Here is a 15,560-nt window from a genome sequence, read left to right on the forward strand (position 1 = left end):
CATACAATTTATTATTCAGATATGAAGTTAGAGTTATAGCGCAAAAACAGATATCTGAGCAATCAGTTGTATTGGAGCTATACGTTAAATGCACGCATTTCGATAATTTTAAGGATTAATTAAGCTAATATTAAAAAAACCGTTAGTGTAAAATTTTTGTAAAATAACTTCAAAACTGAGGGAGTTATTTATAAAATAGTTAAAATTTAATCAAATCTTCAAATACCGTTACCTCGAAAACCGGAGCTAATCTGGTAAAACGGGGGATGCCATTAAATTTAGAACGCCCCAATTAAGTGAGTTCAACTTTCAAAATCTTTGCGAAAAATTTACAACTTGAACGACGTAATTTGAACCCAGTTTATTCTTTTGTTTTCTATTTCATGTTTATTCCTCGTCTAACTTTTGAAACACTTCATGAAAATGAATTACACTTATATTAATCGATTCATTAAGAGAGTACGAATAAAATAATATATAAATCATAGGTGTGCTTACAAATTAAAAAATAAATTTTTTTTTGAAAGTGTACCTATTTTTTAGATTTGCCCATAAATGTACATGTATGCATGAATATGTTTAATGTGTATACTTTTGTATAATACAATAATTTTAAATAATAGGCGCAAAATTGATAAGACGGTATCACCAAGCGGCGCAAGTTCCTCTCGTCGCAAGCGAAGGAGTATACCAACGCGAGTATACCAACGTCAGTTGAAGAACCTGCAAAATCTCCGGGAGCAAAAGTTCAACAATTTTGCTGCTTTACTTACGTTGTCTGTCCGTCTGTTCTGATTCTCTCTTCCGGCACAATATTTTTATAAAGTCGTGTTTTAGAATCTTTCTGGAAGCTATTTGTTTCATATTAGTGTTATAATTAATAAGTTTATTGAATAATATTCACTGATAGGTAGTCTGGTCTAGTCATACATACATACATACATACGTAATATAAAATCTTTTAAATAACAATTGAATGAAAAAGTGTTGAGCTAATAAAATGTTTTCTTTTTCCTTTCATTTAAATGACCAGACGAAAGGGAAACCATTGAACTTGCACTTCAACTGAATTGTGCATATAAGTAAATCAGCATTTTTTCATCAATGACGACTGGTGATTTAATGTTTTTTTTTTTTTGGTGCTCAACATGGTCGTTTCCAGCGGAAGGTCTACCGCGAACAAAAAAAAAATCAAAAAGTAATTTATCTGACTTATTTATGGGCCAATTTGGCTGCGTTTTATAATACATACTGGTTATGTACATAAGTAGAAATATTTTTGCCAAAAATTGTCCCGCTAGGTGTCGCCAGGTTCGATATATTTTGAACAGCCGTATTTATGCTCCATTTTGTTTCAAATTTGGTATATGTACATATGTGGTAGAGAAGCATAGGTTTGCAAAATATGCAACCGCTAGGTGGCGCTGAAGTAAAATAAGAAATATATTCCACATCAAATGCAGTTCTGTTAAAAATATGTCCCCTTTCAGACATGTCAAGTTTTGCTTGCAAGTCTGCTCGTTCGTAGGCGAAGGAGTCGAGAAGAGAGGGGAAGAGTACGGATACCTCCGTTCCGTCTATTCGTTTCAAGTTATCTTGTCTCTTTTGATGTTTTCGTTGCTTCCCATTTAAAGACCAAGGACTTGAATTCAATTAAAGTTGACGCGTGTGGCAGCAAAGAGAAAACACAAAAGAGAATGCGAAAAAAAATTGCTTTCAAGACATGACGTGTCTGAAAGAGGACTATCTTTAAATCTCTATTATCAACAGTTGTTTTATATTTTTTACTGAATGCATCTTTGTTGAGGAGAAATTTTTTCACAATTCTTTAAATATTTAAAACAATAATACTTCAGTCAAATTAATTAGATAACTCACATTTTATCCAAAAACGCTAAATGGATTAGAAGCATCTCATAACAAGCTTCCCTGCATATTAATCAATCCAATTGTTGACTAAAGCATGTTCTTCCACCAGGGACAAAACTACAGCGGTTAAAGAATGTATTCTATTATAATTGTTTAAAAAAAAACTTTACTGATCTTAGATTTCACTCTTCCTTTTATGTTCAAACAGCTGATTAAGATTTTCGAATTTTCTATGTTCTGTTGATAAGTGATGCTGCTTCCGATATGCGAGGAGAAAAATTACACTGAAGATGGCACAACACCGAAAACGGTTTGTCTCCAAACCAAAATTGACCAGGGATGATGGAAAATGAACTTCAAATTTCCTGTTTTTGGCTGGCAACTCGTCGGATAGTTAGGAACTACGAATAATCGGATTCCAGCATCTTAATTGTATTCCTTGAAGTTCACCTGCCTTGCCAAAGCAAATTTAATCGCATTTTATTTTAACATTTTGGTTTTTTTTTGTCGCCTTCGTGCTCCTGCTGAACTGGTGTATGCCCTTGCGTGATAAGCCATGTTGGTTATCAAATATTTAACGATATCGTTGCCGATAACTCCGGTGTCTAGCCATTAAGATAACCCCCTGCATAAATGTACATACATATCTATGTATGTATGTATATACATATGTACACATGTATGTACAGTATATAATCAATTTTATCGATTGTATGCGTCACTATCAGCTGCCCACTCGGACTGTTAAATTACTGAATATGTATTTAGGTTATTACGTATGAGTTACCGACATGCATTTCAACTTAACTACGAATATTCTGTATTTTCGAGACCATTTTTGAATTTCTTACATTCTATAACATATTAATCCTACATACATAAATTTATTTTGAAGAGCAAATGTTAATTTTTCGCATAAAAGCTATTAATTAAAAAAAAAAATATCTAAATACGACATAAAGTACAGTTTTTAAACGTACAAATATCTATTTCGTAAGGAAAGAACGTGATCGAAAGTCGAATTGTGTTGAACGTGCTACATAAATACATAATTGGGGAAAAAAAACTCAGAAAAGCAACATTTGTATTTAATTTTTTGATACTCATTTTGTCTGCTGGTCTTCTGACTGCGTATTCGTTCATTTATAAAAAGAAAACAACAACACTACATACACACAAACAACAAGAATTAAAAATAAAATTACATATAAGTATGTACCAACTGCAACATATGATCGGGTACAAAGTCCAATCCGACAACAACTAAGCCAGTCCAGTCCGTCCGCCGCCTGATGAGCTATTTAGCGGTGCTAGTGGTTTGTTGAAAAAGCGACAGCGGTACTCAGTTGATGCGCTCGTGAATGACACTGTGCGTGGAGGAGTGTGTTGTTGTGTGGTTTACCTTGCCATTTGGCGGCAAATCTATTCCGCAAATTTTAATACATAGTTAAAAATACGGCTGCAAAATTAGATAGCCAAACTGCATGTTAATTTTTTTTAAATTTTTTTTACGGTTTAGTGTTTAGTTCACGCTTTTTATAGCCGCATGTTTTTTCACATAATTAGCATAAATTGTGTAAAGTTCGTGAACTTTTATGGCAACTAATGCTTCAAGTGCTGTTGCTGGCCATGAAAATGTTAGCAACAAGGAAAAATTATTTTATATTTGCCAACGTAAAAAAAAACTAAAAATCCGCCACATACATATTCCATTTTTAGTCTTTTGAGAACAATTTTCTTATGCTAAATATGTTCATGTTGAGCCATAAACGAGTTTTTGTGCCATTTTTGAGGTTAACGTTAAACACTACTCATAAACTCGCAGTTTACCATACAAATAATTTTCGTTAAACTCTCCTTAAACACCACTTTTATTTGGAGTTTATGGGAACGCAACCCTTTTTTTTTGACTGAATTTGGTTTGTGCCTTTGCAGGATTTAATCAGAAATAGGTCGTTCCGTGCACATAAGTCTGGAATATCAACAATCTAGCTATGCAAAAACCAAACATGTGGCTCGATTGAACTTTTTGTGCTGATTTCAACCCCACCAAAATTATCTGGCGGAAGTAAAAAAAAGAATATATCAATGGTTAAAGTTAAATTTTTTGATTTTTTTAAATATTAATATCGTCTGTACAACGTAACCTATTAAAAACCTAATGACATCAAAATAAAGGTAATAAGGGGCTCTTTCAGAACGTTCATAATGTTTTGCTTTTTTTTATATATATTTAAGCCAGAAATACCTAATCCAAAAAAATATATAAATATATTTTCTTTAAATGGTGTTCATATAAAATTTGTTTTAAAAAGTGTTGTATTATATACATACTTTTGTGATCGGTCAAATAGTTTCCGAGATACATATTATAAATTTAAAAAATATAAAAGTTTAACTTTAACCTCTTTTAGTGGCTTTAGTTTTGGTTTGTGTAAAATAATCTTGGAATATGGTTGAAATTAGCATGAAAAGTTGTATCCAGTCACATTTTTTCTTTTTTTTTTTTTGCTAAACGGTTGGTATTCTACACCACGGCTACTTCGGACTATTTCTGTCTAAACCCTGGAGTACGGGAACAGGCTAAAGTGAATAAGAAAAAGTAAAAAAACAAATGTCAAATTAAACTCTGAGTATCTTAAACAGCCCAGCGAGAACACTTGACAGTTGTTCATAAACTCAAAAACGTTAAAAAAGGAGAAAGTTATCAATTCGTCGGAATATTTTTTTTTTTTTATGTATGTTACCGCATAACTTTGGACCACGCTAACCAATTTCTATATTTGTTTTTTTTTTTAAAGAAAGTTGTTACCTCAAAGGTGGTCCGTGCCATACTGATTAAAGTTTTATATGGGAGTTGAAGTCGATTTGTTTTTTGCTTAAAAATTACTTGTATATATTTATGTATGTACGTACACTGGTGGCCGGATAATTAGAAACGATTTTCTTTTTCAAGTTTTGACCATCTATTTTTATTTATTATATTTACTCTATATTGTTAGGTGTTAGGAAAATATAGCGCATGCTATTAAAAAATCATATAACTCAAAGCTTTAAACTTTGTATAAGATTTATAATAATTCGACGAAGTTCACAAATGTCCACAGAATTATAGTATCCTGATTTAAACCAAATATATGTGGTACATATGTACATAGGTACATGCATACAGTGGCGGAAAAATAAATAGGGACGGGCGGGTAAAGTTAACAACTTTTGGCTATTTTTCTTTTGCTTATTTCCAGCCGATTGCAAGAAAGCAATTTAAGTAAACAATGATTTTAATTTTTTGAATTTTATATGGAAATTGACAGAAAATAAAAAAATCATTTTGCATTTACATTGCTGGTGGAACCGGCTGTTAGTGTCAATTATTTTTTTATAAAAGTGTAGCTCATTTTCTAACGAAAACCATGTTAGTCAAAATTTCAAACGTTTTAGGCAGAATTTTTAGAAAAAATGTTGGCATGTAGTTTGACTTGACAGCCCATTTAATAGCAATAGTATAATAAAGAGTTAAGTTTCTGTAAAATACCGTTAATTTTTGATAATTTTTTGCTAAAGGTGTTACATATTGTAGCGTCAGTATACATATATTTTTCCACCACTGTAGGTACATACATTTGTACGTATAACTTTGTATGAGTGGGTCTAAGATGCTGGCACTATGTTTGCGTATAAATTAGAAGATGTTCTACAATTTTTGCCCTATGTCACTTACACTTTCGCTAACAATGTTTTGCATTATGTTTACTTTATTTATTAGGGTACTAGCTTTTATCCGCGGGTTTCATCCCACGTCTTTATACAGATATGAAAAATACTTTATGTAACGATGTTATACTCTCTTTCTGCTCTAATTTTACTATAGCCGCGATAGCAGACAGCTGTATAGCTTGGGCGTTATGAAATGAAATGCAATAATATTTTTTTGGCACTGCAGGTGTTTTTATTTAGGTTAAAATATTTCCAATAATTTATAGAATAGAAGAAATACTATCTAATTTCTTACGAATAATAACTCTAATACGATTTCACAGCATTTTTTAATACTTCAAAGTGTCTAAATATTAACATAAATGCCTTTTCCAATACAATTATAATACATTTTATTTGCGATAAAGTTTCGAGTTTAAGGCCTTCTTGTTTATTGTCATTGCAAAAGCTAAGCGAACTGGAAACTGAAGTCTTTTAAATTCGAAAGGCATACCCAAAGGAATTAAAGGAGTCATGTGACTTGTGGTTCCGATGTTATGGCTGATTAAAAATTCCACGACAATGAGATATGCCACGCCCCCTCCTACAAAGTAATTTATATATACGTACCGTACTATAAGCATCTACCATCGATTTGTCTGCATATCAAATTTCAAGTTCATGTGACTTATGATTCCGAAGTTATAGCTGATTAAAAATTTGCAGTCCTATGGGAGGTGCCACGCCCCCTCGCAAAACCATACCTATAACCTTCCCGGGGTAAAAGCAAATAAGTGTGTAAAGTTTCGTGCGATTCCGTTTAGTGGTTCAAAATTATAGATATATAGATTTCTTTTGCGTGAAATCTTTAATAAGGCTAGTCAATTGCATTGTGCAAATACTCGTTTGACTCATACACAATTATTTATTTTTTCGTAAATTTGCTGATTTTTGCGATACTCACTTTTCAAGTGCTTTCTTATCTAATCTAAAAAAAAAAAAAAAAATTTAACAACGTTGTCGTTTTGTTTTGAATCGTGTGGAGGAACTAGTATATAAAACGCGTGACCGAACTCAACAAAGAACTTAGTTTTTTTTGGTAGTAATTTTTCGCGGTTTTAAATGTATTTGATATTTTTCGTATTTGTTTAGTGAAATTGAGGTTTTAGTTAACTTATTTGCAAATTATTATCAATCATAAATGTGACAGTTGTGTAACTTAAAGCTTTATAAATGAGTATAACGAAATGCAATTGGAAACTACCACTCTCACTTGCAAGCAAAAAAATATTTGGCGCTCACACATTTGCCATGTATCTGGCTGAGATTCTCCTACAACTGGTGATTATCGTTTGATGTTGTCACACTAAGGAGAGACCTACGGTTTTATAATTGAAGGTATGCCTTTGCCTGCAGAGGTGTTAATGGTGCCCGAAAGAAAAAAACATCTTTTATCGTCCTTGGGAGCTAGCCAAAGGTAGTGCGCACACTTAAACAATAGGCTCATAAAAGTCATCATGCAAAACATTCAAGAACACGACGTTTAATTGGGTTATTTTCATATTCAACATCAAACAATTGCTAATAAGAAACCAACACTGTTCCCTTCCAGTTACGATATGGTGCATTTCGGTCATGCCAATTCCCTGCGACAAGCCAAAGCACTTGGCGATAAGGTCATTGTCGGCATACACACCGATGAGGAAATCACAAAACACAAGGGACCACCCGTCTTTACGGAAGAAGAACGCGTTAAAATGGTCAAGGGCATCAAATGGGTGGATGAGGTGGTGCTTGGCGCGCCCTATGTGACAACACTCGAGGTGCTCGATGAATACAACTGTGATTTCTGTGTGCATGGCGGTGAGTAACTGCACGATTTATACGAAGGCCATTTTTTTTTTTTTTGTAAATTTGCTTCAACATTTATTTTTATTTTTTGGCGTCTCAGATGACATTACAATGACCGCTGAAGGTGTGGACACATATCACCTCGTTAAGTCTGCCAATCGTTACAAGTATGTAAATAAAATCTCGATAATAGTTTTAAATTTGAATTAATATTTTTGTTTTCAACATTTATTGTGATTCACAGAGAAGTGCGTCGTACTGCTGGCGTTTCAACAACAGATTTAGTCGGACGCATGTTGCTGTTGACGCGCAATCATTTCCGTCAAGGTTCGGCAGAGTATGCCATTGAGAAAGAAGGTAAATTCTTTACATTTAGTGCTTATCTCAGCATAAATTAGACTTGGCATTTGTATATCATGGGGCTTATATATTATAACATATTATCTATGTATGCGAATTTTTGCAGCTTAAAATTTCATATTTCATTTACCACAAAATTGTTTTTGCATATAAACTATTTTGCTTGTTTTCATATAATCGTTGAAAGTTATTTTGGGTGTACAATTAAGTTCTTAACTTTTATTGCAAAAAGGCTGCTTTGCTTAAAACATTTCGTGCATAAATAGGAATGAAAAACTAATTGAAACTCAGTAACTTTCTTAGATCGGGAAAGAAAATTTCTGCGAAAATTGACTAGTCCGCTTAACTGGACAAATAAAGAATTGTGATATTCACAAAAATTTTTACGCATTTTACTTTGATGATACTTTTTACTCAAAATCTCGGAAACCAAAGGAGATATCCAAAAATGGATACCGCTATTTGAAAGATCTTGATTAGTTTAGTATGACTGTATTATAACTAAATTTTTACTAAATTACTGATACATTTTTTGTCAATCAATCAGTCTTATCATGAGTTTCATTTTCCCCGAACCGGTTCACTTTTTGTTTCCTTGTATTTACTTAATTTTATTTAAAAATATATAATTTATTTAAAATATATGTATAGCTGCATCTATAACTAAAAATCGTCAAAATGCCGCTTAGTACAATCTTTTATCCACGCCACGAAATGTAAATATCAATCCTTGTACACCCAATATATTCTTGTATTATTCATTCTGCTTTTTTAACAATATTCATATTTTAGTTAAAATTGCCTTAATATTGTCATCTGCATATTATTTTATGTTTCCATTTTATTTAATTTATTTTTAATCTTTTTTACTCTAAAATCATTTAAAAAAAAAAATAAATGTTGCAACGCTTTTAAAAATATATTAATACTGCCTTCTATGCTTCTTGGACTTTGTGTTTTTTTTTTTGTGGCGTTGAGTTACTAACAACTATTTTAAATTTTTTTAAGCTCAAACTCAATTGGTATACGCTTTCTCAGTCTCAGCTTGAATTATGCTTATAGTTGAGTGCTCCACGTGGATCAAGTTTTTTTTTACTTTTTTATGTGTTTAATTAAACAAGTCAAATAGATTTCGAAACGCGACGAAGAAACCAGGTCCAGTTTTCCCTCTTTTCCACTGGGTGTATCGCCCCAAACTGGAAAAGGCCTCTAAAACCATGAAAGGGTCGCAACATTCTATAAGAAATTCTTCGAGTTTTCCATCTTTCCAGTTTTGGTTGTTGTATTTCGAGCTGATGAGAATTAGTAATTCCGAATTACTTAAAATATAAAAATAGTAAATACAGGTTTTTTAAATTTTAGATTTCTAAGCAATTGAAAAAAGAGAGAACACATGGCTATTGGAACATTATTTTTATTTGCGTTTTGAAAAAAGTTTTCGAAAATTTATATTTTCGTAGTTTAAAATACATACTATATAAATATGTACATTAGACCGTATCACGATGTATTTTGAACACCCTATGAGAGTGACTAAATTTGGCAGCACAGTGCAAAAATTTTGGTCGAATTTTTATACGTTTTGGCCGCACGGATATATTTTAACAATTACCCTGTTCCCGTACTATAGCATTTAATCAGAAATAGTCCAAAGTCGTAGCGTACACATAGGTCTAGAATACTAACCCTTTAGCTATGCGAAAACCAAAAATGCGGCTCGATAGAACTTTTTAGGCTGATTTCAACCATACCAATAAATACAGAAGATATTACAGGTTGAAGTTAAATTTTTTTTAATAATATCTTCTGAACTACATAGCCTATTAAAATCTAATGATGTCAAAATAAAGGTGATGTGCCACTAATTTTTAACCGACATAAAAAAAGTAGGAGGTTATCAATTCGTCGATTTCGTTTCGAATATTTTTTATTTATTTACTTTATTTTTATTTTTAATTTTTAATTTTTAATTTATTTTTTTTTTTATGTATGTTACCGCATAACTTTGGGCCACGCTAACCAATTTCTATAATTAAGTTTTTAAAGGCAAGGAGGTACCTCAGAGGTGGTCCCAGGTAATTTTTATAGATTTTCATTGGATGAAGTGATTAAGATTAAGAGATTTTGCTTAAAGATTACTAGTTATAATTAAATTTTTTATATTCTTAAGCCGGAAATACAAAAAAAAACAAAAAACTAAATATATATTTTTTTTTAATGGCGGTTATTTAAAATTTGTTTGAAAAATGGTTATAGTATAATGGACGTCGCATAAGAGGTATTTGAATTATCTTTAAATGAGCATCAATACTTTCCTAATCAGTCGAGTCGTTTCCGAGATAGTATATATATAAAAAAAGTTGAACTTTATGATTGAAATCAGCCAAAAAAGTTCTATCGATCTTAATTTTATTTTTTTTTTTATAGCTAAACGTTTGGTACCTAGACTTCGGACTGTACTATAAATCCTGCAGTACGGGAACATGCTAAATGTGAATAAGAGAAGTAAAAAAAAAATGTCAAGATCGCTCGGAACACGTTCAATTTTTTTGTGATACGGTCTAAAGTACATACATACATAGCGTTACCTTAATATAGAAAGGCCCAATCTCACATAGCCGCTGAAATACAAAAAAACCGTTACTAAGTACAAATTCAAAATTCCCGTTTTCATTGATTATGATGCATTTTATCGAATTATAAGTCCCCGCCGCATAATTTTGAGCAATACAAAATTTTAGTTAGTTACGGCTTTTTTATATAGCAATGGTCTGTTAAGATGTTCACTTCTGTGACACCCCACCAGAAACTGCTTACAGAGCGTTTTGTTGTGCTCCCGTACGAGGAGCATTTGGGCCTCGCAGTGTAGGTGGTGCTCAAGCGACATCAGAACGCACCCTGTCGCTGTCCGGAGTGCGGCGTTCTGACAACTCTGTAGCTTCGTTCACTGCTTCCAACTAGTCCCCGGCGACCAAACTGGCGTTGCATACTTTAGAATCGGCCGGCCAAATGCCTTGTATGTAGCCAGAAACCCTTGGCGGGTTTCCCCGGTTTCACCAGTGGGACCACTTTCCCTGATTTCCACATATCAGGAATTATGAGAGTGGTCATTGACAGGTTGAGGACCTCCGTTAGGTATGCTGCTCCCGCTGGTCCCAAATGTTTCAGCATCAGCATACAGATTCTGTCGAGTCCAATGGCTTTGGAGGCTTTCGCCTTCCCGATGGCCCCCTTCACTTCGCCCCTGGTGAAAACAAGTGGTGTACTGCTTTTGGGCAGTTTGTGCTGCCTACCGATCACTCGACGTTTGGCCTTGTCTACCAAAGGATGCAGTGTAAACTGCCGGCTGAAGTAGTTCGCGCATTTCTTCGGGTCCGACGAGGCGCGACCTTCGAATGAAATTTCTGCCGTCGTGCTTCGTCGAGTTGGACAAGGACTTCACGGTATGCCAGAGCTTACACACACCAGAGACGCAGTTACAGGACTTCAAGCGCTTTTCCTTTACCGCTTGTGCTGATTTACCAGTTGCCGAATCTCCAAATTAAGGTCCTTCAAGCGTAGATCCCCGGGATCGACCTGGCGTAGGTGGTCACGCTCATTTGCTAGTACAGCTGCCTCAGCCGGGAAATTTGGGCGGACTTCCGCGATGCGTCCGGAAAGTATGAAGCGAGCGGCTGCGGAAGTGACAACTCTGCGGAACTGACGTTCGCCGGTGTGTATAGAGTTGAGTCTACCTTGGGCCTGTTGCACCCGGCGTAGTGGCGTTTGCTGCCTGGTCTGGGTCGGCAGTGCTCTGCAGCAGGGGGCGCTGTAGTTTGCTGTCCACTCGCGTGTGGTGCGTAGGCCAGAGCATCGACAGAAGTCAAGAAGCCAAGGCATGTGTTGCAGTTGACTGATGTCACGTTCCGTTATACTCATTTCTGGCACAGGGAGCAGATAGTGTGGGCAACCAGAAGCTGCTGGTTGGCTCGCACACGCGAGTAGGAGTGGCCGGTAGATTGGTGTGAGGGTTGAGCGGGTGGGGAGGTTTGCTGTTGCCCATGGGAGCTTCTTGGAGCCCTGCAGGGTCTTTGGGTGCGAGTTCGCACCAGCGCGTTGCGCGAGCGGGTAGCCGGTGGTGCCGTTTGGCTTGAGCAACAGGGGGCCACCAAGCTTGTGGTCCACTCCCTGTGAAACCAAAGGCTAGAATAGGTTTTTAGGTGACTCCATCCGTTGCAGGAATTGCACCTAACCTAGGTAGAGTTCGGATGGAGTCGTCTCTGGCAAACGCAGCAGAAGTATGTTTCTGGTCGGGGGTTGGGTTCAACGCCCGTCCGGAGAAGAAGGATGCGGAGCAATCCGGCTGCAAGGTATTGCTCCATGGACGTGAAATGATTAATGAAGGGCATCGCCGACCTAAACCGGGCGAGATCGCAAGAAACAAGATCTCGGGTAAAACCCGAATCATTCCGTTACGTTTACGAACTGTCTACCGAGATAGGTCGATCTTCCACTCAGGTGACGATATGTATGTATGTATGTACATTCTTGATTAACTCTATATGAACCGGTATATTTTCACATTAATTTAACATACATATGTACATATGTATATACATATGTGTGTGTGTATCTTTAAAATGTTGCATGTAGTTGAATTTTTGTGTTTTACAGCCGCAAATATTTTCCAAATTTACACACGTTCACGCATGTTTGTTTTATTCGTTTCTACACTTTGTTTATCCTCTTTTCTCTTTTCTTTTATTTCTATTTACATGTCAAACCAAATTTCCAAAAAATACACACAATATCCTGACTTAATTGATAATATAAATAACATTAAAATAAATTTGTCGTATTTTGCTAATACTAAAAATCGCAACTGCCATGGCACCAAAACTTATAATTAATGATCGTAAAATTATTGTATAACGTACGCCTGAAAATATGCAATGCCAAATGCTGCATGGTATACCTAATTCATCCCATGCGTAACGCTCTCTTTCACTCTCTTTGAAACTGCTATCAACTATCAACGCTATGCGCTCCCTGTACTAAAACGTAATTGAAATTGATTGATCGTAAAAAATCTGTATGCAATTTTGTGCAATCATAACAATTTTTGTGCATATAAATTAACAATTTTTCGATATCAAAAAAAAAAAAAAAAAAAAACAATTTCAAAATTAGACTTATCTACAAAAGTACAAAACATGAAATTATCATCAGGTTCATCGAATATGGGACAAGACTCATCAGCCAAGAGCCCATGGACGGGATGCAGCCAGTTTTTGCCCACAACGCAGAAGATCATACAGTTCAGTGATGGCAAACCGCCAAAATCAGATGACAAAATTGTAAGTAAAACGGAAAAGTATTCAAAAGATCTTACCAAAAGTAATTCCATTCAAGTACTTTAATCGCAACTCTTCTCTCTGTTCAGGTTTATGTTGCTGGCGCTTTTGACCTTTTTCATGTGGGTCATTTAGATTTCTTGGAGAAAGCCAAGGAGTTGGGTGATTTCTTGATTGTGGGTCTGCATACGGATCCAGTAGTGAACTCCTACAAAGGCAGTAATTATCCCATTATGAATTTGCATGAGCGCGTGCTAAGTGTGCTGGCGTGTAAGGTAGGCGGAAATAAAAAAACAAACAAAAAAATCAAAAGTAGTGTTTTAACTTTTTTTAACCATAATTTCTTCTTTTAGTACGTCAACGAAGTGGTTATCGGCGCACCCTACTGTGTCACTGAAGACCTGCTCGATCACTTTAAAATCGACGTTGTGTGCCATGGACAAACGCCGATTGCGCTGGAAGATGGCAAAATCGATCCATATGCAGTACCAAAGACACGCGGCATCTTCACGCTCATCGATTCCCAAAATTCAATGACAACAGAACTGATTGTTGAACGTATTATTTCACATCGTCTCGAGTATGAACGCCGCAACAAAGCCAAAGAGAAGAAGGAAAGTGAGGCATACGAAGCGATGCAACGTGCAAAGCAAGCACAGAAAGCTGGTTAGGACTAGGAGACGTACCGCCACGGGTCAGAATGCCGATTCGGAAATAAATGTGTTGTCGTCTGAAGAAACGTAAATATAGATTAAGTTGCCTGCTGCTTGCTCTTATAGGCTTAGCATTCGAAAAAATGTAATAGTCAATGAGAAAATGGAACGTGCTGGACCCGGGCGGTTGTTAGATACATACATACATACATATTTTTATGCAGCTGCAGCGCTATTATCTACATACAACAATTTTATGTTGAACACATACATATATTGTTTTTAAGTTTTATGATTGTAGTGTCTTTTTTTAAGTTATTTAAATTATACTCAACACATAATATTATATGTACAACACGTTTTTTATGTGTATGTGCGCAAATGTTGTACACTGTTGGTACAAATTGTAGTAGTGATATACATATGCAGATACGCGTGCAGGTTTATTTTTGTATTGTAAATTTTTCTTTTGCAACGTATTTCTCGATGATGGCTTAAAAAAATTCATACATACAAACATACGAAAAAGAAATACGCTGCGAATGCAGTAAAATAATATTTAAACAATAATTAGATTAGACCAAATTTTATGAAAATTCATACGTATTTGTTAGCTACAGTTATACATGTAAATACACACGCAATATATAGGAATATTATTGAAAAATCGAAAATGTAAAAATTGTCGCTATTAATTTCATAATGTAAATGCAAATGAAAATGTCCACGAACGAGTTTCGTGTTGGCAGCGAATTTTGCTAGGTAATTATGTAACTAGAAAATTAAAAATACGTACATATATGGCTTGCAATCAAGTCTCATGCCAAATAGTAACTGTAGTAACCCGAAAACGTAGCAGAAAGATCTACTTCTATATTTATACAGCAATATTTACTAAAAAATTTATGGAAACGTGTACTTTCAAAGCGCAGTGGTTTATAACTTTTGTGCATGGGACATCAAAAATAATTTACCGCTTAGAGCACTTTTAATAGCCAAGTTTCTACTTATTTTGTGCATTACTTAGAATTTATTTTTACAAAATAAGAGCACGTGTGATGTAATCAAATTTAAGTGCGTAGTTCGATGCATTGCCACATTTTCCTAAAATATGTATACATATGTATATCCAATTTTTGTGACACTTTGATTTTAAAATCATGCGTCGAAAAAAAACACAACAAACAATTTTTAAATAATAGCAGTTACTCTAATTTGGGGCATTAATATCTCGAATATTCATATACTTTGGCTTTGAAGAGCAAAACTTCGCGTATTTAAAATATTCTTTTTTATTTTATCTTTAACATACACAAATCTGACTACTTCGCTGTGAAAAACTGTACATATATTTCTTTGGTACAAGTATTTGTGTGTTTATGTTTGATTATTCCGCACTAATTATTTTGCCTTATTTTTATAAGTTTACAATTTATTTTAAATCAACTTGAAATATTTCATAAAATTATAATTTTTACTATTGAATGTTGAAACCAAAAAATACCAAATTATATAATACCGTTAAGATACTGTTTGGTCTGCCACTAAAAAAAAAATTATGTGTAAATTTTATTGCCGATCATGGTATGAAAATTATTTATTGTAATATGTTATTCAATAAAAATAAGTAAAAAAAACTAATAATGAAAAAAAATTTTCTTTACGTATTTAATAATAATAATAATAGATTGGCGCTTAACCCATTCCCCGTCGGCGGCCGACAGCTATTAGAAACAACCTTTTATTTTTTTTTTTGTTTCTGATGTTAGTCGGAAGCTGGGCTCGATTATAGGCCCTG

General features: G+C 34.5%; 2 protein-coding genes across 3 annotated transcripts; one reads left to right on the top strand and one right to left on the bottom strand.

Moving 5' to 3' along the window:
- The first annotated feature begins 6,549 nt into the window (after window positions 1-6,549).
- Window positions 6,550-14,945, top strand: Pect (phosphoethanolamine cytidylyltransferase). Of its 2 annotated transcripts, none has more exons than XM_017627171.1 (6): window positions 6,550-7,428; window positions 7,517-7,583; window positions 7,661-7,773; window positions 12,946-13,112; window positions 13,199-13,384; window positions 13,463-14,945. In XM_017627171.1, the coding sequence occupies exons 1-6, from the start codon at window positions 7,185-7,187 to the stop codon at window positions 13,778-13,780; spliced, it is 1,095 nt and encodes a 364-aa protein (XP_017482660.1). In that variant the 5' UTR covers window positions 6,550-7,184; the 3' UTR covers window positions 13,781-14,945. The 2 variants fall into 2 exon arrangements, with proteins under 2 accessions (XP_017482660.1, XP_017482662.1); XM_017627173.1 differs by having other exon boundaries at window positions 6,560-7,428; window positions 12,985-13,112.
- On the bottom strand, window positions 10,405-12,934 carry LOC108371586 (uncharacterized). Its single transcript, XM_017627174.1, has 2 exons — window positions 12,178-12,934; window positions 10,405-11,732 (listed from the first exon to the last, which is right to left on the bottom strand). The coding sequence occupies exons 1-2, from the start codon at window positions 12,221-12,223 to the stop codon at window positions 11,278-11,280; spliced, it is 501 nt and encodes a 166-aa protein (XP_017482663.1). The 5' UTR covers window positions 12,224-12,934; the 3' UTR covers window positions 10,405-11,277.
- Window positions 14,946-15,560: the final 615 nt, after the last annotated feature.

This window comes from Rhagoletis zephyria, unplaced genomic scaffold (genome assembly GCF_001687245.7).
Source record: "Rhagoletis zephyria isolate East Lansing unplaced genomic scaffold, Rhagoletis_zephyria_1.1 Rzeph_scaffold_05090, whole genome shotgun sequence".
Classification (NCBI taxonomy): domain Eukaryota; kingdom Metazoa; phylum Arthropoda; class Insecta; order Diptera; family Tephritidae; genus Rhagoletis; species Rhagoletis zephyria.

Excerpts from the sequence above, each read along its gene's own strand:
- LOC108371586 (XM_017627174.1), bottom strand. The coding sequence starts at position 12,223 with ATGATTCGGGTTTTACCCGAGATCTTGTTTCTTGCGATCTCGCCCG. Across the intron at positions 11,733-12,177 it reads GTTTCTTGCGATCTCGCCCG|CTTCTGGTTGCCCACACTAT; the intron begins GTTTAGGTCGGC and ends GCCAACCAGCAG.
- Pect (XM_017627171.1), top strand. The coding sequence starts at position 7,185 with ATGGTGCATTTCGGTCATGCCAATTCCCTGCGACAAGCCAAAGCACTT. Across the intron at positions 7,774-12,945 it reads GTATGCCATTGAGAAAGAAG|ACTTATCTACAAAAGTACAA; the intron begins GTAAATTCTTTA and ends TTTCAAAATTAG. Across the intron at positions 13,385-13,462 it reads TAAGTGTGCTGGCGTGTAAG|TACGTCAACGAAGTGGTTAT; the intron begins GTAGGCGGAAAT and ends TTCTTCTTTTAG.